Below are 25,312 nucleotides of genomic sequence, written 5' to 3'. Positions count from 1 at the left end.
AAAGTGCAATAAGTACATCAAATGTTTATATCCTCTTATCAACAGGAATTCTAGACTTTGTCTTAAGAATAAACTGTTAATTTACAAACAAATTTTTAGGCCAGCAATGTTATATGCAGTTCCCATCTGGACAAGTTGTTGTACAACCAGAAAGAAGACACTTCAAAGGATTCAGAATAAACTTTTGAAAATGATTTTGAAGCGTCCTCCCTGGTTTAGCACGAACGAGCTACATAGGCTCACTAATGTAGAAACATTGGAAAATGTGTCAAGCCAAATTATCAACAAATTCCGACAAAAATCGTTGCAATCCTCAATTGCAACGATTAGCTCACTTTATAGTCAGTAAGATAGTTTTAAGTTTATTTTAAGTTTCGTTTTATTCCCTTTATTCCTTTTTTTTTCTTGACAAGTAGGTTTAATAATTTTCCTACAATTACATTATCTTAACTGCGAAAGCTAATAACATTCAATAATACTAAAAAGCGTACAAATATATATAATAGTGTTGAAATGTCACCATTTGTGGCAGAACACACAATACTAATTCTGAATAGATATTTTAGTACATAAATAAATCATTACAAATTCCCCCCCCCCCTATAAAAAAAAAAAATAAAAAATAAAACACACACAAAACTTTTTCAAAGTCCTCTATTTTATTTTGTAATTACAACCCGCTAAACTTTTTCGTTTCCTTGCCAGGTTCCCCGAGATAACGAATCTCTCACACGGTGGCTGTACGATCGGTTCTTCGAGAAGGAGAAACTGCTGGAGGAATTCTACCGCACCGGAATGTTTCCGTGCGGTTCGTCGGCAACGATACCGACCGTGGTGCAGCAGGATTTTCTACGATTCCTTCTGATCCATTTGTTCTTCATTACCTCCAGCTATGTCCACTATCAGCTGATTCTGATGCTGATTAATTACTCGAATGTCATGTACGTGTCGTTGCTTAGCAACAGCTAAGTCCATGCATGTGCGTAGTTTGTGTAAAAAAAAAGAATAACAATATACAAAGACTAACTTAATAGGAAGGAAATCTTAAACTGGTCACAGGAAGAAAAAAAAATGCAGCAAAACAGTAAGCACGAGTGAACGTAAAAAGCGCAAAAAATACAAGGGATTTATTCTTATGAAACTAGCACACAAACTCGCTTGCAAACACGCAGAAATAATGGAGTTGAAAAAGAAAAAAATATGCATACAGTTAGAGGTACCTCGTATCCCAGTGTTCCTTTGGTGTATAAATTCAACGGTGCAACAATGTTCATTCACACAAACAATTTTAGTCAATAGAAGTCGTTTTTGTCACCTCAACAAACGGTCTGTGTGTGCGTGTGAAGTCCAACAATCGTTTTTTTTTTAATGTACACCCTTTACTAGTGGATGGCAGTGAAAACTTGCAGCAGCTAAGCAATAAGAAAAAAGACAACTAGCAAACTAACAGACCTATACAAAACGGACGAACAATACTGACCCCCTAATGCATGTGTTTCTAGTGTACACCCCCTTAATTGTAAGATAATCGAAAACCCCGTAACCGGAGTAATCCCCGAGTTAACGTGGCACGGTTAGCTCCCCAAACCAGCAGAACAAACAGGGGCTGGATTTTAGTGAATAAGAAGGTAATCAACTAAAACTCGGTTGTTTTTAGTTTTATTTTTATTCAATTATCGAATGTTTTTTTGTAAATATCTCGCTTACAATTCGGGACACAATCGGATCGATTTAAAACCAGCGGCAGGCCAAACGAAATGATTGTGGAGTACAGTGCATGAGTTCTGTTCTAAAGCGCAGAAAGCTATTAAATGCCGGCCGTTAGTTTTGGCGCGCACATTGCAGGGATAAATGTAGCACAACTGAAATCAGTGAAAAAAAAGACAAGGATAGTTTGTTGTCCTTGTTCCGCAACGGAATAAAAACCGTTTTGTTCAGGTTGATTTTCTCTTTACTATCGTAGGACAGTTAGTTAATTAAGCGCATCAGGTATCACGTAAGACATGTTCCTTTTAATTTGCTTTGAGAAAGTAAATGCAAACTTGAAGAGAATAAAGCGTCATTCCCCCGTAGCAGTTTGTTTCACCGAAAACCTAGCGAGTTGTTTTGAGGTTTACAAGAGAGAAAGCCTAACTGACCAGTAGTTGGTCTATTTTTGATTGTAGATGGTCAAAGCCAAAGTCGCCGATTTTAAGCCCTGCCAAACGTGAGCCGTACTCAATAGCCTGTTGCAGAGAAGCTCCTGTGTTAAGCTGGAAAATGCATCCTGCACAGAAGGTATCACCTGCTCCTAGGCTGTCCTGGATCACTACAGGTGGGTAAACACCACAGCTTAGGTATTCGTCGTGCTGATCCACAGCAGAAACTCCACTACTGCCCCATGGGCAGATTAAGATGTAACTGAAACAAGGAAAAGATTTGTCAAGTTTTCCAAGAGTCTCGTATGAGACTAAGTTACCTTCCAGGGAACCGTTTTTTAAATTCACGCACCGCAATCTGCGCCGAGTTAAAACCCAAAAAGCGGGCAAAGTCCTTCCCAAGGAAAATAACATCTACGTTGGGAATCAGCAGCAGATTGGAGCTCCGTGGTTTCTCCAAATCCACGGAAATAATAATTTTCTCGGTGACAGTCTTCGAATCGTTCCAGTCCCTGATAAGCTGTATCATTTTTGCAATCTCACTAGCGCTTCGTCTACCCTGCGGAAGAACTACAATAATAGCGAAAAATTGTGACAAGATTAACCAACCTCAAAATGAATCCAACTGTACTGCAACAGATTGCACCTACGGAAGTCCGCTTCCGTAAGCTCCGGTAAATTGGGATTCGAGTGAACGATGGTTCGGCTTCCGGTGGTGGTGCTAAGCCAAACCGTTGACAGCGGAATTTCGCAGCCGCTGTGAAAAACACATGCCTCCGTTTTGACACCACGACGCTCGAGATCTTGCAGTGCGTACGCGAAATGTTCCGAATCGCTGAAGGTAGCTAGTAGCTCTACACTGGCACCGAGCAGCGCCAGCACCGTGCAATTATTGGAAGCATTGCCACCTCGCTGCCAGCGGCTCATGGTGGACCGCTGGTCTGAGTCCTCTTCGGGGAAGCTGTCGCACACCTGGATGATGTCCAGGTTGCAAAGTCCCACACAAAGGATGCGCTTGTCGGTCATTCGTTTCTATGTAGATGGAAGAATTTAGTGAGTATAATTCAAGAATTTAATGCTAAAGTCGATCGTTGTCTCTTGAGGATATCATATGGTCAATATGAATCAAAGCTTATCACAATTTTGGGGAGAAAGTTTCTATCGTTCCACCGATAGTTGTCCCATGTTTATAGGAAACTCCATAGAAACTGGGACAACTTTGCGTAGAACGGCAGGTTTTGCCGCAAGAATGCTATGAGATCAAAGCAAGCGGCTGTTTCGAATAGACGTCATTGTTTTCCGCAACGCCACGTGCTTTAGTAGTGTAAATAGATTATGAAGGAATTAATACTTATTGGTTGGTTGTAATCAACGTTTCACACTGAGTGCGTCTTGAACTGTCCTACAGGTCAGACGTTTTTTCGGTTGCTTGTGGACTGGTCTTTGACTGCCTATAGCTTCAAAGTTTGTGTTTTGTCAGTGTGTCTTTTAAAGACTACCTGAAAGTTATTTCCCATCAGTCTTTCTCAAGACTACCTACTTTTGAATTTAACATTTGTTTTAACTTTTTTCGTATCACCTGAAATGGCTGGACGGAAAAAGAAACCTCGCATCGCTGCGGGGAGGAAAAGAGAGGCATCTCTTTCTGACACATCGAGTGTTTGTAGTGACAATCCTTTTGATATTTTGCCTGAGCAAGAAGCTGGTGAAATGGAAGTTACCAATAATGAAACTATACAAAATATAAAATCTTTAAAAAAGGAGAAAGTTCCACCTATTGTGGTAACTATTTCTTCTGAATTTAATATATTCAAAAAGGAACTTTCAACGTTTGTTTCTGACGTTAAAGTTACCTATCAAATTGGCCGTAGAGGTGATTGCCGCTTATTAGCCGACTCAGTAAAGGGTCGTGATCGTCTTGTTCAGTATTTAACTGACAAGATGTACAAATTTTTTACATATGACACCAAGAACGCCAAGCCGTTCAAGGTTGTCTTGAAAGGTCTCACCAACGATCAAACCGTTGATGAGATCAAACTTACTTTAACAGAATTACTTGGCATAGCCCCTACCCAAGTAATTCTAATGAAACAAAAATCACGAGGCGAAAACAGTCAGAGAACTGGAATTTCCCTTGTTAATTATCTAATTCATTTTAACCGCAATGAGGTTAACAACTTAAAATTTTTTGAAAAAGCACATGCTTTGTATAATGTGCGTGTAAAGTGGGAAATTTATAGGAAGTATGGCGGAGGTGAAAAGCATATCACCCAATGCCGTACTTGCCAACGTTATGGCCATGGTTCCAAATTCTGTAACATGGACCAAAAATGTCTTAATTGTGGAGACTCTTCTCACAAAAAGGACACATGTCCTGTGAAAGAGAGTAAAAATTTTCGCTGTGCGAATTGTAACGGCAACCATATGTCAAATTTTTATCAATGCCCAGTCCGTTTAGCAATTGTTAAGGCAAGGCAAGGTAAACAAAATTCAATTTCTCAATTAAAACCAACTTCAAAACAAAATTCTCCAAGCGTACCAGTGACGCATAGTTTACCTACTCCTTTGCATACCCGTTTAACTTATGCACAGGTTACAGGTAGTTCGAACATTATACCGCCTAGTGTTGGTAGTTCGAAAATGACCGTTAATATGGGTAAGCAAAACAGGCTAGAAAATAATTGTACACCTATCACTCCAGCTAATATCGCTGCCGAAAATATTTTTTCTAATGTCAACTGCCTGGGGCCTATTACGGCAGGTAAACTTTCTTTTTTGCAACAGGCAATGTTCGATCTTATGAACGCCATGTTGCAGGCAAAATCAATGTTTGAAGCCATTCAAATAGGCACAAATTTTACTATTAAAATTGTTTCTAATTTAAAATTTAGCAATGATTTTAAATAAAACAATTAAAATATTAAATTGGAATGCTCGCTCATTAAAGGCCAATGAGAATGAGCTTTTTAACTTTTTAACAGTAAATAATGTGCATATTGCAATTATTACTGAAACATTTTTGAAACCTAACATAAAATTAAAATATGATCCCAATTACTTGGTTCATAGATATGATAGGATTCAGGGTTCCGGCGGTGGAGTTGCAATTGTTATTCATCGCCGAATCAAACATCGTGCTCTTCCCCATCTTGAGACGAAAGTTATTGAAACTTTGGGAATTGAAGTTCAAACTGAACTTGGGATTTTATTTATTGCCGCAGCATATTTACCATTTCAATGCACACGCGAGCTCAAAAATTATTTTAAAGGTGATTTACAAAAACTCACCAGAAATCGTTCGAAATTTTTCATAATCGGCGATTTTAACGCTAAACATCGTTCATGGAATAATTCTCAAAGTAATTCCAATGGCAAAATTTTATTCAACGATTGTTCTTCAGGATACTATTCTATTTTGTCTCCGAATAGTCCTACATGCTTTTCTTCTGTAAGAAACCCTTCAACAATTGATTTGGTGCTTACAGATCAAAGTCATGTGTGTAGTGATTTGATCACACATGCTGACTTTGATTCTGACCATCTTCCAATAACTTTTTCTTTATCACATGAATCAGTTATAAACCCTATGAGCTCTGTTTTTAATTATAACAAGGCTAATTGGGAAAGATACAAAACTCATATTGAGAGAAATTTCAATAATGAGCTTGATTTGCAAAACGAAGTGAATATTGATTCCGCTTTGGACGCATTAAAATGTGCAATTGTTGATGCCAGGAATTATTCTGTTCCAAAGACTCAAGTGAAATTTGATTCACCAATAATTGACGAAAATCTTCAACTTCTAATTCGTTTGAAAAATGTCCGCAGACGTCAATATCAACGTTCTCGTGACCCTGTTTTTAAAACTATTTATAAAGATTTACAGAAAGAGGTTAAACATAGATTTACTCTTCTGAGAAATCAAAATTTTGAGACTAAAGTTGAAAAATTGAAACCATATTCAAAACCATTTTGGAAGCTGTCGAAGATTCTTAAGAAACCTTCAAAGCCTATTCCAGTTTTAAAAGATGGTGAACGTTTTCTTGTATCCAATGAACAAAAGGCTCAAAGACTTGCTCAGCAGTTTGAGAGTGTTCATAACTCAAATTTGAATTTTGTGAGTCCAATTGAAAATGAAGTCACACGTCTATTTGATTTAATTTCTTCCCAGAATTTTTTACCTGCAGAAATAATTGAAACTAACTTGAATGAGATTAAATCAATTATTAAAAATTTCAAAAATATGAAAGCACCTGGTGACGATGGAATCTTTAATATACTAATCAAACATCTCCCTGAGAGCACAATGGAATTTTTAGTGAAAATTTTCAATTGCTGCTTCAAAATTGCATATTTTCCCAAATTATGGAAAAATGCAAAAATTACTCCCATTTTAAAACCGGATAAGAACCCAGCTGAAGTTTCAAGTTATCGACCAATCAGTTTGCTTTCTTCAATAAGTAAACTATTTGAGAGAGTTATTCTTAACAGAATGATGTCACACATCAACGAAAATTCAATTTTTGCAAATGAACAGTTTGGATTTCGCCATGGGCATTCCACAACTCATCAATTGCTGAGAGTTACTAATATGATACGAGCTAACAAATCTGAAGGTTATACCACTGGAGCTGCTCTTTTAGACATAGAAAAAGCATTCGACAGTGTTTGGCATAAAGGTTTGATTGCGAAATTGCAAACTTTTAATTTTCCAATTTTCCTAATCAAAATTTTAAAAAATTATCTTACTGATCGAACTCTGCAGGTTGTCTATCAGAATTCAAAATCTGATAGATTTCCTGTCAGAGCAGGTGTGCCTCAAGGTTCAGTCTTGGGTCCAGTCCTGTACAACATATTCACTTCAGATCTTCCTGATTTGCCTCCAGGATGCACAAAGTCATTGTTCTGCGATGACACAAGCATTTCCGTAAAAGGAAAAAGTCTTCGTGTCATATGCAGTCGATTGCAGAAAAGTTTAGATATTTTTTCTTCCTACTTGCAAAAGTGGAAAATCTCTCCCAATGCTTCTAAAACTCAAATGATAATTTTTCCACATAAGCCTAGGGCTTCTTTCCTCAAGCCAAACAATAATCACGTTGTCAAGATGAATGGGGTTATTTTAAGTTGGTCCGACGAGGTTAAGTACTTGGGACTAATTTATGATAAAAAACTTATTTTCAAAGAGCACATTGAGAGTATACAAGCCAAGTGCATCAAATATACGAGATGTTTATATCCTCTCATTAACAGGAATTCTAAACTTTGTTTAAAGAACAAACTTTTGATTTACAAACAAATTTTTAGACCAGCAATGCTTTATGCTGTACCGATCTGGTCAAGTTGCTGTTCAACAAGGAAGAAAACGCTCCAAAGGATTCAGAATAAAATTCTGAAAATGATTTTGAAGCGTCCTCCTTGGTTTGGTACACTCGAATTACATAGACTTACTGGTGTTGAACCACTAGAAGCTATGTCAAATAAAATTATTAACAATTTTCGACAAAAATCGTTGCAATCCTCAATTGCTACGATAAGCTCTCTTTATAGCCAATAAGTTAGCAATTAAGTTAGTTGTAAGTTTACTTCCCCTTTTCTGACAAGTAGGTTTAAATCCCTACGAATGATAAGTCCTAATTGCGAAAGCAAACAAATCCTAACAATTAAAATTACAAATTTCTAACAGTGTTGAGAAGTCACCATTTGTGATTGGACACACATACTCATTATTTACTAATATTTATCATAAATACTTAAGCTACTAACAAATCCCCCCTTATAAAAAAAAAAAAAAAAAAAAACGTTTCACACTGGTGAGTAATAAATAATATTTCAAAATTCATGCATTTTAAAGCTGTGAAATAGTTACGAGTATAGTGAAGCATAAGTAATAGTAAAAGATGCTGAAAGAAAAGTTTTTTTTTGTTTTGCTTTGGATTTTTAACATAAACATTCTACAAATGTATTTTGATGTAGTGGTATATAAATGCTCAATATTAAACAGAAAATTTTCGCGTAGTGAAGTAAAACGATAAAATGTTCACAATAATATAACGGAAATGCTGAAAATAAATTTTTTGATCCTGGTTTACCATTTATGTTCCCCTTTAAACATACATTTTTAAGCATTCTCTTATATTTGATATTTTTTTCATATTTTGACACAAAGTGCACGAAATTAGAGCGCGTCATGGTACTATCATAGAAAAAAACTTTTGGTTGATTTTCCTTTCAGTAAAGTTACAGAACTTTTATAGAGGAGAAAAAGACAACGAGGCATCACATGAAATGCTTTTTTTTTTAAGTTAGGACTTATGAGCAAAGCCGGATTTACATATAAGGGTTTTATGCTGGAAACTTATCCGTTATAAGGATGTTAGGGAGCTCACTTAAAATCCTTCAAGGGGTGATAGAAAACCCTATTTGATGAAACAAATTCCTCTACGCATATGGCCAAAATTTACTTACTGCAGAGTTATTCACTTTTTTCAGTTTTCGGTTATGTTTGGCTTTAACAGAGTCTAGCACAAAAAGTATGATAGCTAGTTCAATTCGTTGGAAAGCTGAGAAAATTTCGTAATTAATAGTGTCTTAAAAACGTCGAATTAGAGAGAATGAGAAGCACTTAGATGAGGACAGATGTGAAATCAAATGTTTTTTTGAAAACAAACTGCAATTTTTTATTGTTAACTAAATTAAACATTGGAGTCTATTCTTTTTTTCTTTGACACCAAGCATCTAACTCTTTTAGTTTAGCTGCTCTTTCACTTTTAAAGCAATAAGCTGCTCCTTCATTTAATGTAGTAAAATTAACAATTTTCTGCTCCAGCAATGCCAAAACTGACAACCGTTCACTCTTCATTGCGTTCAAAATCATCAGGAATAAATAAAGACTCAATGCAACAGAATATTTTTTTTTCGTGATGGGTCTCTCACCCCAAAAATGTGCCCCCCCCCCAAAATGTGTAAATCCGGCTGTGTCTATAAGTAGTTAAACTTTGGTACTCGACAACTCATTAATCAGTGAGAAAAATAATGCTTTATGTATGCATGTTTCTGGGGTCTCAGTTATACAAAACCGTACCAACTACATACCTGATTTCCGAACGATGATTTGTGATTTCATGGAACAGATACTTCGAAAATTCTTCAGTAAGGAAATATACTTTTTCAGTGTAATCTTCTACGTTTGTATGGCATCATATATTTGAACAGATAAATAGTTGTACATAACCGAAAAACCGAAATTCAAAAATTTACTGATGACGAAGACGGTACTAAGGTGGATGAATGATGCGAAATTATTCCCAACTTCCCTGACTCTAGTTAAGGCTGAAACAGGTTCTAAAATCCTATTTCGAAATCCAACACCATCCTCGACAAGATACTGTAGACCTATTCGGGTTCAATTAGTTAATGAAACGACGGATGTTACTCTACAATGAAAATCTAACACGGGTAACCAAATCACTTCCCAGCTGGTCCCGATGCACGATGCTGGCCTAACAAGCCCAGTCGTCGTAGGTTCGAGTCTCGGCTCGGGAGAAGACTGTTAGCGCCAGTAGGACTGTAGCGCTAGCCCCGCAATTGTCCTGTACACTAAACAGTTGGTTGCGGAGTCTGTGTGTGACAAACAGAAGGTCGAGGTTTGAATCGGAATGTAGCACCAAGGCTTGGCTTCGGATAACCAAATCAAATACCTTCGACCAACAAAGTTCGAAATGAATAGTCGTGTAGTCCGGATCAATTACACACTTTATATGACCATCGTGGGCAAGCTGGTAAATGCCGTAACAAATACAAAATCCGCATCTCTCCGAATTTCTTTTGCGACCAATCGACGAGGAAGTGTTCCAGTGTGGGTTATTCATTCTTCAGGTAAAATTTAGATATATCAATTTGTCGTTACGTTCAATCAGTACGATACATTTTTTTCAGATTGGTCGAATAATAATAAAGCTGGCGAAAACATTGCGATGTACTGGACATGCCACAGAAAGAGTAAAAGACCGCAAGAAGGTTATTCAGTATCGTTTTTTAATAAGAACTGAGACTTCTTGTCATCGTCAAACGGTCGGAATACAACGAAATGCTTTTTGAGAGAGGATTCAAGGTATTGATCAACGTTTTTGTTTTACTTTATTTTCAATGTAATTTTTAGTGTTTTGAATCGTACAATATTTTACAATATAAGTGGTTTGTGGTTAAAGCATTCCACTTTTGATTTTTTCTTTTATGTTTTCTGGTTTCGCTGTGGCCTTGAATTGATTTTTTGATGTTCAAACATCTAGTTTTTAAATTAGGAAATTTTAAGAAATAAACTACTTACTGAAATCTACTGTCTTATACAACCGTAATACTAAAGCTCGCGAACAATCGCGTACTCCCGCCATATTTGATGCAGTAGCGGTCGATTTTAACTGCCAAGGAACTCAAATTCGCGAGCTCGTGCACCTCGGTTGGTTTTAGTCCAGGGGGATAGGTTTGGCATCATTTTTATTATTTTATTTTAGACGCGCTGGAGCCTCAGCCTGTGTGTCCGGGCACAGCCCTTCCATCTGTAGAGTCATCTTATTCTACTGACACAATTTCGATGTCCTACATAAGCATGAGCATGATTGACCGCCCGCGGTTGCTACTCCGATATTGCCAGATCAGCTGTAATTACACAGAGAATGACACAATTTCGATGTCCTACAGGGGATATAGTGCCCTTATGAGGATGCTGCATTTGTTCACAGTCTTTCGACATGTGTCCTAAGAATCACATGACTGTCCAAACCAACATAAACCACCACGTTGGACAGCTATGAGGGAGTCACTGAGCCGTACTCTGCAATCGTCGGCAGGAACAGGCCTGTTCGATCTCGAATGGGGGGACAAAATGACCTGAGTCTTAGCTTAGCCGCTTCGATTACAATTTTCCAGTAGGTTTAGTACTCATTCAAAGCATCCAGGCCTCCCTGTAGGTGTGGGGGTGTGGATGTTGTACAGGAGTGGACCCAAGATGCTACCTATGGGCACTCTTGCATCGACGTTAAGTTGCTCTGAGCACACGTCGTGCAAGGTAACTCGAAAAGCTCTGTCCGAGAGACAGTTATCGATAGTCTTATTCAAAAATATAAAAAATTGTGTCGATGCAGTTTGTATACCAAGCCATCATGTCACACAATGTCGAAAGCCTTTTGAATGCACCATTGGTGTCATCTTGGACACTGACTTGTTCCGCTGGATGATGTTGGTAACTCGAATGAGTTAGTGGGTGATAGCCCTGTCCTTAAGAAACTTGAACTGTTCCTCAGAGAGGACAGCATTCTCATCGGTGAATAAGAGCAGACGGCTCTGGATCGACTTTTCAAACAGCTTGAAGAGGACATGGAATAAGCTGATTGGACGATAGCTCTTAGGATAGAAGGATATTTCCCATGTCGACGATAGCATATATGGTTGTATATAACATATATAACATGCGATCCACACATCCTTCAGTGCACAGTCGCTCTATTGCCGAGTTTGCTGCCGAGGCTGTCGGTGAGTTGCCGAGCAGTCCTTACGCTTCTTCTTCCCACAGCCTTTTTCAACAGTCGTCATACGACATCCATTATAGGCAAATCAAAAAAGGGAGGGAAAATACCTTCGGTGGATTCGGGCTTTCACCGAAACGCGCTGTTTGTATAGTGCGGACACGAACGTATGTATAAAAACAGCCTCTTCTCTTTTCTACATTCGCAATTCCAAAGTAATTCTCCAAATAATGCCGAATCGACACACGGAGTACATTGTTCGTTTCCTTTTGTGATTTTCTTTTGCTAATACGTTCTCAATGTGACTATCGGACTGTCAGTGCGGATAGGTATCACGAACAAAACAGCAACAGAAAACATATCTTTAGAAGACAGTAGAAAAAGACTGTATAATTGGGATGCCTGCGTGCTACAAAAGCAAATGAGTTTAGGCTCATTTGCTTGAGCCGGAAACCTTCATGTTCCTAAATTTCCTCGCTAGACCGATGAGCTCATCCGCCGTCACTCTTGCTACCTCTGGAATCAAACTGTTCAAATTGTCGATAATGACAACTCCCTCAGAAACAGCCAGTGCGAAAGGGCTGACGATGTTTAGCCGGAAAGATGGGTTTTGATCTTATTTAAAAATAATAACTTTGGTGAGAAACCAGAAAGATTTTGAATTTGCAGGAATCTGGCGGAGCTTATGGCCAAACTCGCGGTTTCGCAGATCTTTTACTCGTTTCTGGATGACCTTGGTCAGCCGGTTGCTCATGATCTTTTTGGATCGGCCACCAGTTCGTTGGTACTGGCATCGAAGGTCAGCACCACCGGATAGTGGTCCAAAGATAGCTCTGAACACCACTGGAACCACGGAGGGAGTAAGATGTCCAGGATAGAGTAAACCCCGAGCCGGGAGATTATGGAAGGGCACTTCCGTGCTAAGATATTGTAGTGCCCGGTCACAAGGTCTTCCGCCAGGATGATGACATTCTGGTGCTGTCTTCGGTTGCTTCACACCACTTGCCGAGCGTTCAATTTCTTCGCCCGCTGCCGAATTTGTTAGCCAGATCATGTCGTAGTTGTGCAGGGATATCGTCTCGGGTGTTGATTTCCTTTCCCTTCCAGTAGAATGGGTTCGATCCAGCCGGATAAACCGAAAATCGGGAAGGGAAACCTTCACCTCAGGTTTGTGATGCGTTCCCGTGATCAGGCCCGGATTAGAGAGGAGGGGGGCAAATGCCCCGGGCCTTCTTGGTGGAGGCTCGCTTTCGAATCTCGATGAACTCGTATCTTTTACTGGTTGCTTTCTAAGCAGCCCCACAGTTGGGCCTGATCGGCGGTCTCCATCAGTTGGCAAGCATCAGGCCACATGGCAATCATGAGTCCCGTGTCCAAACAGCAGGCAGTTAGAGCACTGGATTACGTCACGCCGCACTAGTTTGTAGCGCTCCCAGGCTATAATGATGTGGAAAAGAGCTCAAACGGACTGCAGATCCGCCAGGCACGTTGAATTTTTCTCTAGGTTCACGAGGTACAGCTGGTAACGGTACTTCCGGGTCTTGTAGTGCGTCATCTTGTAGATCTGGATTGGCTTGAGTCCTTTTGCTTTCAGTTCCTTCCTAATAAGGTGTACTGCCATGTCAGGGAGACCACGATAAACAACCTTGAGTCTCTGCCTCAATATCATTGAAAACATTCCACCTTATGTTTCTGCAGACGCAACGAGCGACGAGTTACTCGTCTGACCAATTTTGGTATTGTAGATAGCGAGTTGGCTGGATTTTGGACCAGTAGCTCAGTTGTCACCAGCCAAGTTTCACTCGTGTTCGCTAACAACATTTTGCTCGTTACGTCAGTCCCTACCCATGGGTGGAGGACTTGACGGTGATCTGTCAAGCGTATTTCCTAACGCAATTTTTGATTAGACAACTAATAATATAAATAATAATTTTTTATTTTTTTTTATGCCCAGCTGAATAATATAAATAATAATATAGTAATAACATAATAGTAACAACTCAATATTCAATAATCACCATAATAGCATTCGTTATGTTTGATTACGCTTGACTTATCACACCGCTGGTTTTAGTCTCGCATGACCTAACAAAACTAAATACTGGCGGGGTCGGTAGGGCTTAAGCGAGGTTTATACTAACCCTAACATTACTAACAAAACCTCGTGACTGACGTTCACCCATTGCACTCATAGATATAAAGTAGCATTACTAACCCTTCTAATTTCTCTCACAACTACTACTACTACTCATATTATCATTTTTCTATATATATATATATATATATATATATATATATATATATATATATATATATATATATATATATATATATATATATATATATATATATATATATATATATATATATATATATATATATATATATATATATATATATATATATATATATATATATATACATGTGTGTGTGTGTTTTTTTTCTTCACTAAATATCAGCTATTTTAACTGCGCGAATTTCTTTATTCCCATATGTCAATCCCAGTTACAATCGGACTGCTGTCGGAACGTTTCTTTTTTCTCTTTGATTCGACCCATTATCGCGCATTTGGCACCTCAAAAACAGTTAGTCGCGCATCGTAACTTTTGTTAATTTCGGTATACCAATGCCCCATGCATTGAAGGTCGACAGCTGTCTGGCTTGTCTTTCTTGCTTGCGTCGTGAGTTGCGGGGTCGTTTCTTTATTCCAGGGGCGGGTGTGCTCTGACCCAGTGGAATAAAGAAATTCGTTATCAGTTTTACGTTTTTCCCAAGGGAATGGTATGGTAGCCTTCAAGCGTTACGAACATCTATTTCTGTACCGTTTATCCCAAAACTACTTTCTCTGCTGTCACAGTTTGCTTCAGTTTGTTTTGGGGCACAACTAATAAACTAAATATCACTTAGAATATCACATACCATGTAAAAACCTTGAGAAATTGCTCAAAACTGTCTGATATGCTATCAATAATTGCAGTCAACATTTAACCGGTTTGCCCGAATCGACATAAGAAAAGGGTGAACTGACCATTTTTCGGGTGCCAGTGCCAGTGATGTTGGTAACGCGTCAAATGTATGGTAGCTGACAGCGATGCCATCCCCGTGGTTTTCCCTTTTTCTGCTAGAATGACTCTCTTGCGTCTATGGGTGGTTAAAGGGTTTAAATATGTTGACAGCGTAAATGTGGATGTGTGTTGATTGTACTGTTTGGTTTTGTTGTTAATCCACTCCCTTCTCTCTTTTTTTTTTATCGTTCTGCGGCTGAGAGATGAAAATTGCCGCAGTAGAACAACGAAAAGAACCAGGTACGTGACATAGGGCAGGAACGCGAACGGTCTTGCATGGGACATGTCAAAGAGAGCGATCGAGGACAGATGACGGGATGAATAAAGGTAGCAGACTAAATATCACTTAGAATATCACATACCATGTAAAAACCTTGAGAAATTGCTCAAAACTGTCTGATATGCTATCAATAATTGCAGTCAACATTTAACCGGTTTGCCCGAATCGACATAAGAAAAGGGTGAACTGACCATTTTTCGGGTGCCAGTGCCAGTGATGTTGGTAACGCGTCAAATGTATGGTAGCTGACAGCGATGCCATCCCCGTGGTTTTTCCCTTTTTCTGCTAGAATGACTCTCTTGCGTCTATGGGTGGTTAAAGGGTTTAAATATGTTGACAGCGTAAATGTGGATGTGTGTTGATTGTACTGTTTGGTTTTGTTGTTAATCCACTCCCTTCTCTCTTTTTTTTTTTATCGTTCTGCGGCTGAGAGATGAAAATTGCCGCAGTAGAACAACGAAAAGAACCAGGTACGTGACATAGGGCAGGAACGCGAACGGTCTTGCATGGGACATGTCAAAGAGAGCGATCGAGGACAGATGACGGGATGAATAAAGGTAGCAGACGTGAGGAGGAATGACCAAGAACACGAGGAAGACTACCGACATAAGTACCAACGGTTGGATGGCTTGGAAAGGTATAGCCAACACTACTGTGGTATGTAAGGTAAAATCGGTAATATGAACCGGTGATAACAGGTACGTTCTCCATTCAAATCATATATTTACCGTTGGAACCTCCAGTCCAGAGTAAATTTGTTCATCTGTGACTTTGGTCTTGTCAGGTTGAATTGCTCCTGGAGGTTTTGACCTTACATTCATTATATAACTTGAGCCTAGTGCAACAGTAACCAATAAAACAATCCGAAACCAAACTTGGAATCTATCAGATAGCCGTATCAGACAGCCAGATCAGATAGAAGTAAGCAACATGGCTACGCTCTTCTGTAATGCTGTTAGATTCCGCTCAAAATCCCAGCCTTAGATTCCAGCGTATTAACGCTACAGCTGGGCATAAAAAAAAAATTAAAAAAAAAAACATTTTGCTCGTTACGTCAGTGACTGCAAAAATTTTTAACGCCCTCACATAAATAAATAAAAAATGATGGATAAAATCGAAAATACAGTTCATGATTTGCGAATTTTGGTACACTACTGATAATATGATTACGATAAGTATCGGACCATGCGTTGCGCAGCCAGCTGACTTGTATAAACCTCGCATTGGTTTTCGCAGTACTGGTCTAGAAGGATTAACGAGGCAAACTTGACATGATCAGTTTGATCGAATCTTCATTATTTGGTTTAATCGAATTTAGAATGTGAATGCCGTATTCGGCCGTTAATAAGAATCAGCGTTTGGATTCCGTGGAAATCTCCCAAAATAAAAACTCTGTGATGTCAATACTAGTTTTTATTCGCGATATTAAATACGATCTCCGCTTTACAGGCATGACTATTATAATACATTAATAGTTGTGTTAGTAGTGAACACAAAATATCAATCTTCGGTATGGTAAATGTCGAGTTCTACGTAACGAAAAACAGATAGAATCAATATGGCATCGGTTTGCAGTGGTGTTGTTCCATGAGTCTCAAAACTCCACACCAGTGTCGAACAGTTCGCGCAGTAGCAGAGTTGCCCGCCGGGGCAATAATCTCACCACGTGTCCCAACAGCAGCATGTATTTGGGAATGCTAATCTCAAGCTGATTTCCCCGGACGCCCTCGATGATCCGGCGGGCAGCTTCCTCCGACGGGATGGTCCCGAACGCCGACGGTATACGCATCCGGATGTCATTGCGGCACTTGGGCGTAATCACGAACGGATACAGATGCACTAGCGAGGTGTGAATGCTACCATGGAACTTCTCGATGCGAAGCTCATCCAGCACCGACTCGAAAAGACCCTGCACGGCAAACTGGGCAACCGACAGTGGCGTCTGATGCTTCACACCGCTCAGGCCCGCTACCGACGTGAGAAATACAATGTGGCCATGATTGTTACGCTTCATTTTGGGCAGGATTGCTTCTAAAAGCTGAAAAAATGTATAGATTTGAGATCAATCTTCGTCATAGGAGATATCATCACCCCTTACCCAAAAGTGCGAAACAACACTCAGCTCTAGGGTGGCCTGGATCGGCGGTGCATCTGCTATTAGAGAGCGTGGACTAGGCACTCCACAGCAGTGGAACAGCATTGTGATGTGGCCGAACTTCTTCTCGATGGCGTTCGTCGTCCGAATTACGTCATTCTTGTTAGTCACGTCGCACTCAAACGCATGGGCTATATAACCGCTAGAGTTGATACTCCTGACCAGCACATCATTTTCCGCTGCGTTGATATCGACGCAGGCTACCGTGGCGCCCTGTTCGGCTAATTGAACCGCCAAGTCACGTCCAAGGCCACGACTGGTACCAAAAATCTGCAAACAAAAAGCGTTCTATCATTTACCCACTTTATCGCAACGATTAGATTACTTACCGCTACAATTTCTCCGGCAACCGATTTTCGTTTCGGTGGCTTTACCATTTGGTAAAGCGACCGAAGCAGTTGCAACGCAAAGTAAACCAGTATAATGCAAAAGTCCCAGAATAGGATGAAGCTGGAATACAGTCTGAGGATCATTGAAACCGGTTTTCTGTGGCACTCGAGCCACGCCGGAATGTATGATGCTTGCGAATCCTGGAAGAGAAAGCAGACTATCAGGTTTTGATCTCGAAACGTTTCTCTTGTGATAATAATGATAAACAAACAAAAAAAGTCATCACATTGAGAGAAATAAAATTAAATCAAGTTCTTACTGTGAGTGTCCGACACAAAAGTTCTGGTTGTTACTTACATGTTTCATAAGCACTTTTCCACTAGACATCTTCAGTATGTGTAGTGACTAGAGAGTGTCGATCGAGTTAAGCCAAACAGGAAAGAACAAAAAATCAAACAATTATAAGCATTATTGGCTGCTGCACACTGTGACAGACGGTCAGTCAATCTAACAAACTCAACAAACGATACTGACGGCGATTCCAATGCGCAATCAACGATTTTGTGAATGGAATGACCTTTGACCCTTGTCGCGCGCTGCTGGCTCTGGACTGGGCCAACAGACGAAATGTGCCTCTAATGCATTAGTGCACTGATTAGGTTCATGCAAGACGCGAGGCCCCTCTTCCACCAATGTTACTTATCAAAGGCATACAGAATATATACAAAGATAGGTGGTACCACTGATAAGTGAATGACTTAGGCATGCGACTTTAGAATGCGAGAAATTCGGTTTCGAAACACCTTTCACCGTGAAATAGAACGGAAGCAGCAGCACCTACCTTGTTTTGTTCTGTTGAAAAAAGTAACAGACTTAAGTCCGTTAAAGGTCACACACCGATCGATGGGGTTTGCGTTATTCTCTATTTGCAAACACAGTTTAGCGCCTAATAATAAAATTCTATCGGAGAGAATTCGATAAAAAACGAATGCGCAAAAAAATACACATTCAACATTGAGCGACTGAACAACTGTGTGCAATATGCGCAAAAAAAAGAAGATCGGGCAGATGCAAGCAAATGCGAACAAAACAAACAGCTGTCATCATCATCCGAATGTGGTATATGGTTTTGCTATAATTTTGGGTTCGGTTGAAATCACCCCTTTGGCATCACGCCATGTTTCAAGGGCTGACATCCCAACATATGTGTAAACGAGATAGCACATCACCGCTTCTTTTCATACATCTTCATCTTACTGCTGACAGCGGGCACAAATTAATTTGAGCCCAGGACATGAGTTCATTGTCATTCACTGTTACTCGGTATAGGGATGCCAAAGGCTCGGTTGAAATTATGGCATCTTAGGGCACGCTCGTTTGAAACTACTCAATTTCAAGTTGAATTCGACAGAGGATTTTTGAAACAAGTCAATTTATATTTTGAATATCACACATTTGATGTCCCTTTTTCTAGAAGCGGTATTCGAAAAAGTGCAGCGTACTTTTCCGAATCTAATTTTACTCACCATTATAAATGTTACTCACTAAAAAATTGAGAAAAAAACGATCAGAGAAACAATCATTTTTGGGCACAGTTTGTTACTCACACAAGCTGCCAAATACAACTTCGTCAAGGCAAATTATTTCTGCAGCCAGTTTGTATACAGCTGCTGTACTCAACTTATTTGAAATTTTGAATTTTTTTAATCATTTCATAGTTTTAAATTTTGGAATTTTGGTTTAAGCCGCAGTCATGTGCACTTGGGTGGTGTTGAAGACTTAAAAGAAGTGTTATTTTTTAATGAATAAGAGAATTAAAAAAAAAAACTTGGGCGATATTCGAACCGCTTGTGTGAAAAGATTTTATTTTGATTGCTTTCACTATCCGAGGAATTATAGCATTGAGAAAAAAATAAGAATACATCTCTTTCGAAAACTTGTAAAATACAGTGCTTTTTCGCTTTTATCAACAGTCGTTTTTATCACTACTCGCTAAATTCACGCTCGATTTTATCACGGTTTTTTTCGTTTTTATCACGCTTTTTGAAAAAAAAAACTTTAAATCAAGAAAAATGCACTTCTAGTTGTAGAAAATGTATTCGAAACATCATTTTCACTTGTGCCTTGTGTCCTTGCATGGGTATAGTTTCATGAGCTCAATTTATTTGATTAATTTTCTGAGGCAACCAAGTGTCATATCTGATACAAAAAAATTGGGGTCATAATTTTGAGAAAAAATGGACCGTGAAATAAGTATTTCATTGACTTTGAACCAAAAATTACCTATTATTCGAGCAGTTGAGAAAAAAGATCTGTTAACAACTCAAATAGCCCTACAGTATGGTCCCCATAGAGCGAGGATTTAAAAATTATAACATCTAGCGGTTCCACAATTTCACATAAACAAGCATTGTACTCTACTAGCTATGCTTAAGAATGTACAGTACAAATCATATTGATATCACATGTATAATAGCCGTGAGAAAGTCCGCGAAAATGCAATGGAGAAAAATATCAGAAGCTAACCTTTTCTTGTTTATTCATTTTTATTTTGAACTTATATTCCATTCAACTATGAAAGTGCATTATTTTACTCAAAATATAAATTTCAATTGAATCCAACACAAAAATTTTTTTTTGACCGTGATAAAATCAAAAAGGACTGTACTTCGAATTTAATAGCGAATGTCTTTATTTCCAACAGCTCACCTCGTTTTGACCTGGAAGCAACCTAACTGTTGTCAAAGCACTTCTTGATTCGCTCGATTTTGACCCAGTATTGACCTGGCGTGCTGCCCGAAGCGCACTGTAAAATTTGTCAGCTTCAACCCGCCACCGCACGTGCTTAGTTCGTGAACAATTATCTGGCATCTCCTTCTTACTTGCGTCGTAAATCGCGATGTTGTTTCTTTATTCCACGGCAGATTTGCCCTGACGCAGTGGAATGAAGAAATTCGCTATAACTATCAGCTGCTGAGTTCTCGGCAGTTAAATTTAAGTGTGATATCTGCTGCGTAAAAACGTGCATCCTATTAGGGGGGGGGGGGGGGGGGGGCAATGATTGTATGGAAAAATCACAGGAGGGTTGTGTGCAAAGCCACGACCGCAAGTTGAAGTAGAATACTTTTACACAGCTCTACTTACGGCTGTACATTAACCTACGGCCGGCGAATCGGTTCGCGCCGCTTTTCGCGTTTAGCCTGGCCTAATGCGCATGGCCAACACAATAGAAAGGTGTTTTCATATGAAAATTAGACATGGCTTTACTGGAGTAAGTGTTGGCAAATGCATCTACCGCTAATACCGCCGCCATCGTAAGAAAGCGCGTCGTTTCATGTGGGGAATAATATCAACAACGAAAAATGACGCGCGTCTAAGAACACCCGAACTGTTTCGCCATGCCGCTTCCATTTACTTTCTTATAACATCGGCCTCATGGAAGTATCGGCTGCACCTACCGCTGAGGCTGTTACCATACTGCTACTGGCACCCAAAGCTATTAACTCTTCAAATTAAGTGTTTTATTTGTCCTCAAAAGAACAATTTTTCAATTCCATATCGGATATGATGCAATCGTATCTGTGCAATATTACCGACAGTAATATTCTTCTGAACAAAATGATCCAACTTTTCCATTAGAGAAAGTGCTGGCTGATGTACCGCAAAAATCTCGCTCGATCGCTTGCGTTGGCGTTTAGCCTGACAGAGGCCTGAGACGTGGTGACCAACCACAGGGCACGTGATTTGTTTAATTTGAAGGCAGCCACAGGCGCAAACCGCTGCTATCTTTTGTTACTGCTGAGTGCTGATATCTGCTGCTACTGCTGTCAACGTTGTGGACGGTCCATCCAGCTCACCATCCGACTGATGAATGTAGCTAGTTTTCTCAAAGAAACTCTTTTATAGCCGAAGGGTGCTACGAAATAGGCCACGCCTTTCTTTTCAGTTGTACCATTTTCTAATGTTCTTTAGACGAATTATTCCACAATTCGCATTCGGTTTTTGTATCCAGCGAATAAACACCGATGGTGCTCTCACACACGCAACGATTCAACCCCTAACCGTGTTGCGGCTTATAACATCAAGCGATTTCGTTTGCTCGCTGTTGCGTGTTGCATCATGTTGCAACTTGGCAGGTGCGAGACGAAGAAATTCTGTTCCTGCTGATTGATTGAATCGATTTCATATTAGCTCTGCATAGTCGAACTAACTGCTTTTGTGAATGCGTTCTAACAGGGTAGTTTGTTATTCAAAGTCGGTTATGCTGATCGCAGCCTTTGCGCTGTCCCTACAGTGGGAGGTTTACTAAATAAAGTAAAAATTAGACAACTACAACAGAATTTGATTGCATTCCGCACAGAATGTCCGTTGTGTTGAAGCCAGAAAATTATTAACCTTCAATTACTTGTTTAGTTGCCTTGAAAAAGGCATTTTGCGGTTCAAAATCGGTAGCTGATCGCATCCTTTGAGCTGCCCTAACAGTGGGGGAATTAAGATGCACGGACAACATGCACTGTATGAATTAGACGGGCGCGACAGATTTGAATTGCTAGGATCCAACACAGAATGCTTGCTTGCGTTGTCAAAAATTATTAACTTTCAATGACTTGTTTATTTGCCTTGAAAAAGGCATTTTAATGTTTGAAATTGGATTTCCTGATAGCAATCTTCATGCTGCCCCAACACGGGGGGAATAATGGCAGTCTGGCGACATACGCTGAGAAGAACCGCGTTGTTCCTGAGACGTGGTGACCAACCACAGGGCTAGTGCTGCTGCTAAGGCAGGACGACTGCTGTTGTCGCTGTCTAGAACTATTATGAGCGGCTTCGACTGAAACAGGCTCTTATACAGGTCAAATAGCATGTTTTCAATTGCAAGGTATATGATTCTGTCGACCGTGCTTGGGAAGCAAGCATATAACGACCAATCAGAGGTCGAATTTTTCGTTTTGACAAGGCTTGACTATTTTCAATAGTACAATAGTGTGAATAATAAAATGGCAATTATCTTCATTTGGGAAGAATCTTAGAAGATTTTCCAATCTATTGCTGCAAGAACGAAGGAAATCCATCTAATACTAACCGATTTATCAGCATTTGAAATTGGACATATTATTCACTTTTTTCGGTTTTAGATTTTCATTTCACATCCCTATGTAGCCGAACTTCCTGAGAGAAGTATTCTACTTCAAAAATTTCATCATCGAATTATAAAAACCGACCATGTACATTTTGTTCATTGGCCCAAAAAAATCATCTGGAAAATTTCGGCTCAATGGGATATGATTTAGGGGTGCCTCAAAGCGCTCAAAGTTGTGTCGACCCTCGAAAATCTACCAAGAGGGGAGTACATGAAAATGGGAAAATCGAAACATTTTCTTTCGATGCCAAATGACTTAAAATGCATAAAAATGCATCGAGATCTAGTGTCAACTCGAAAAAAAAATTGGCTGAAAATCGACCTTTTGTGGCTTAGCCGTTTTCTGAGCAACCGAAGGCCAAATATGGACTATTTGAGAACTTCTAAAATGACTCACAACTCGTTCTGAACCAGATGTCAATTATTTTAATGTTGTATCTCAAACTTGAGTTTCATCAGGGTGGTCCCCGAGGTCGATTTTGGGTCAATTTTTTTTTTTTCGAGATAACACCGACGATTGACGTTTCATGCACTTTAAAGTCATTTGGCATCGAAAAAATCACAGGAGGTTTGTGTGCAAAGCCACGACCGCAAGGATGAAGTAGAATACTTTTACAAGAAAGAAAACCCGGCTGTTTGCGTGTCAGTCATTTTTTAATTTGTTGTTCAATTCAATATCGGATTAGATACCGATCACATCTTGGCGTTATCACTGACAGTGCGAATAAAGTATTCCATGTGATAAAATAAATAGTGAAAAGCTGATTTAACACTCAAAACTAGACGGCTCATGTGTTGTCAAAATTAGTTAACTTTCCATTGAATGCATTTACTAGTGCCCGCTATCGAACAGAGACTGCATTTCACTAAAGTGCCTCACTGCATCAGCTGCTATCGATGCTAAACCCGCTGCAACTGCTACGCTATCCGTAGCCATGCTAATGTTTTGGCCGCTATACGCTGCTATTGGGGTATCCGTTGTCCCTGCATCAGCTGGCCCAGCTGCTATCGGTGTGAGATCCATTGCAACTAGTGCACTATCCATTGCCATGCCACAGCTGTGGCCGCTATCCGCCTGGTATCCACTGCACTGCTACTGCTGCTGCTAAGGGAAGACTGCTGTAGTCGCTGTCTAGAACTATTATGAGCGGCTTCGACTGCAACAGGCTCTTATATAGGGATGAAAAACCTATCGATAGTAGTAGGAAATCATCGATAACTATGGATAGCCATTTCAGTCGATAATTCCCATCCTAACTCTTATACAGACAAATAGCAAATTTAAAATGGCAAGGTCTATGATTCTGTCGACCGTGCTTGGGAAGCAATCATATTAACGACTTATCAGATCAGTCAAATTTCGCGCTTCAACAAGGATTGACCATTTTCAATAATATAGTTGCTTGTAATGATTTGGACTTGATAACTTTTGAATTTTGATTATGCGAAAAATTAATTTTTATGCTGATAATGAAGGCTTTTCGGATATTGTGCTCATGACTGAAGGAAAAGATAATTTAGTACGTTCTGAGACACGTAGATGAAGCCAAATATATATCTGTTCCAAATTTCTTGAAAAAGAAAATTGATTTAAGAGAAAATATTAACTTTTCAATTAGGTTTTTATTTCATCCTGAAAAGGACAATTTGTTGTTTAATTCAATGTCTGATAAGATACTGATTTATTGTGCCGTGTCAAATAAATGTTGTGTGAACAAAAAAAAAAGATGCTGATCACATCTTTGCGTTAGCACTGGCAGTGCAAATAACGTATTTCTTGGGGGAAAATAAACACTGAAAAGCTTTCCAGAACGTTCTTTCCGCTGGATGCATTGGCTAGTGTGCCTGCTATCGCTCAGAGACAGCATTTCACTAAAATGCCACACTGCATCAGCTGGCCCTGCTTATATTGATGCTGAGACCAACGTCAACCGCTGCACTATCCCCGTTGTCACAGTAGTGGACGCTTCCTTTGCCATAGGTATCCGCTGCCCTGCATCACCTGGTCCTGCTATCGATGCTGAGACGCGCTCCGCTATCCGTTGTCATACCACAACTGTGGCCGTTATCCGCTGCACTGCTACTGCTGCTGTATCTACTGCTGCAGCTGAGGAAGGACTGCTCCTGTTGCAGTCTAGAATTATAATGAACGGCTTCGAGTGAAACGGGCTCTTATATAGGCAAAATTGCACAAGGTCTATGATTCTGTCGACCGTGCTTGGGAAGCAATCATATAACGACCAATCAGAGGCCGAATTTTTCGTTTTGACAAGGCTTGACTATTTTCAATAGTACAATAGTTTGAATAATAAAATTACAATCATCTGCATTTGGGAAGAATCTTAGAAGATTTTCCAATCTATTGCTGCAAGAATGAAGCAAATCCATCAAATACTAACCGATTTATTAGCATTTAAAATTGGACATATTTTTCACTTTTTTCGGTTTTAGATTTTCATTTTACATCCCTATGTAGCCGAACTTCCTGAGAGAAGTATTCTACTTCAAAAGTTTCGATTTTCCCAGTTCCATATACTCCTCCCTTGGTAGATTTCCGAGGGTCAAAAAATCAAACTTTGAGCGCTTTGGAGCACCCCTAAATCATGTGTCCAATTGAGCTGAAATTTTACAAAGATGATTTTTTGGACCAATGAACAAAATGTATATGTATCGGTTTGCGAAA

General features: G+C 39.5%; 2 protein-coding genes across 6 annotated transcripts in view; one reads left to right on the top strand and one right to left on the bottom strand.

Annotated features, from left to right (window-relative positions):
• LOC129727070 (acyl-CoA:lysophosphatidylglycerol acyltransferase 1-like) overlaps window positions 1–2,096 on the top strand; it is a 49,852-nt gene extending 47,756 nt beyond the window's left edge. For both annotated transcript variants that reach the window (XM_055684481.1, XM_055684482.1), the window contains exon 8: window positions 706–2,096. In XM_055684481.1, coding sequence (XP_055540456.1) covers window positions 706–969 — 264 coding nt within the window. In that variant the 3' untranslated portion in view covers window positions 970–2,096. The remainder of the gene's footprint in view (window positions 1–705) is intronic.
• LOC129727072 (ketohexokinase-like) lies at window positions 1,690–18,715 on the bottom strand. Of its 4 annotated transcripts, none has more exons than XM_055684483.1 (5): window positions 18,331–18,563; window positions 17,847–17,894; window positions 17,489–17,689; window positions 17,103–17,429; window positions 16,403–17,042 (listed from the first exon to the last, which is right to left on the bottom strand). In XM_055684483.1, exons 2-5 carry the CDS (start codon window positions 17,874–17,876, stop codon window positions 16,599–16,601), a joined length of 1,002 nt encoding a protein of 333 aa, XP_055540458.1. In that variant the 5' UTR covers window positions 17,877–17,894; window positions 18,331–18,563; the 3' UTR covers window positions 16,403–16,598. The 4 variants fall into 4 exon arrangements, with proteins under 4 accessions (XP_055540460.1, XP_055540458.1, XP_055540459.1 ...); XM_055684484.1 differs by having other exon boundaries at window positions 17,847–17,876; XM_055684485.1 differs by lacking the exons at window positions 16,403–17,042; window positions 17,103–17,429; window positions 17,489–17,689; window positions 17,847–17,894 and adding exons at window positions 1,690–2,400; window positions 2,459–2,697; window positions 2,748–3,170 and having other exon boundaries at window positions 18,331–18,715.
• Between the last annotated feature and the right edge of the window lie 6,597 nt (window positions 18,716–25,312).

This window comes from Wyeomyia smithii, chromosome 3 (assembly GCF_029784165.1).
Source record: "Wyeomyia smithii strain HCP4-BCI-WySm-NY-G18 chromosome 3, ASM2978416v1, whole genome shotgun sequence".
NCBI classification, from domain to species: domain Eukaryota; kingdom Metazoa; phylum Arthropoda; class Insecta; order Diptera; family Culicidae; genus Wyeomyia; species Wyeomyia smithii.
This window is presented reverse-complemented; position numbering and strand designations above follow the sequence as displayed.

Excerpts from the sequence above, each read along its gene's own strand:
- LOC129727072 (XM_055684483.1), bottom strand. The coding sequence starts at position 17,876 with ATGTCTAGTGGAAAAGTGCTTATGAAACAT. Across the intron at positions 17,430-17,488 it reads TTGCCGGAGAAATTGTAGCG|ATTTTTGGTACCAGTCGTGG; the intron begins GTAAGTAATCTA and ends TTTTGTTTGCAG. Across the intron at positions 17,043-17,102 it reads GTGTTGTTTCGCACTTTTGG|CTTTTAGAAGCAATCCTGCC; the intron begins GTAAGGGGTGAT and ends ACATTTTTTCAG.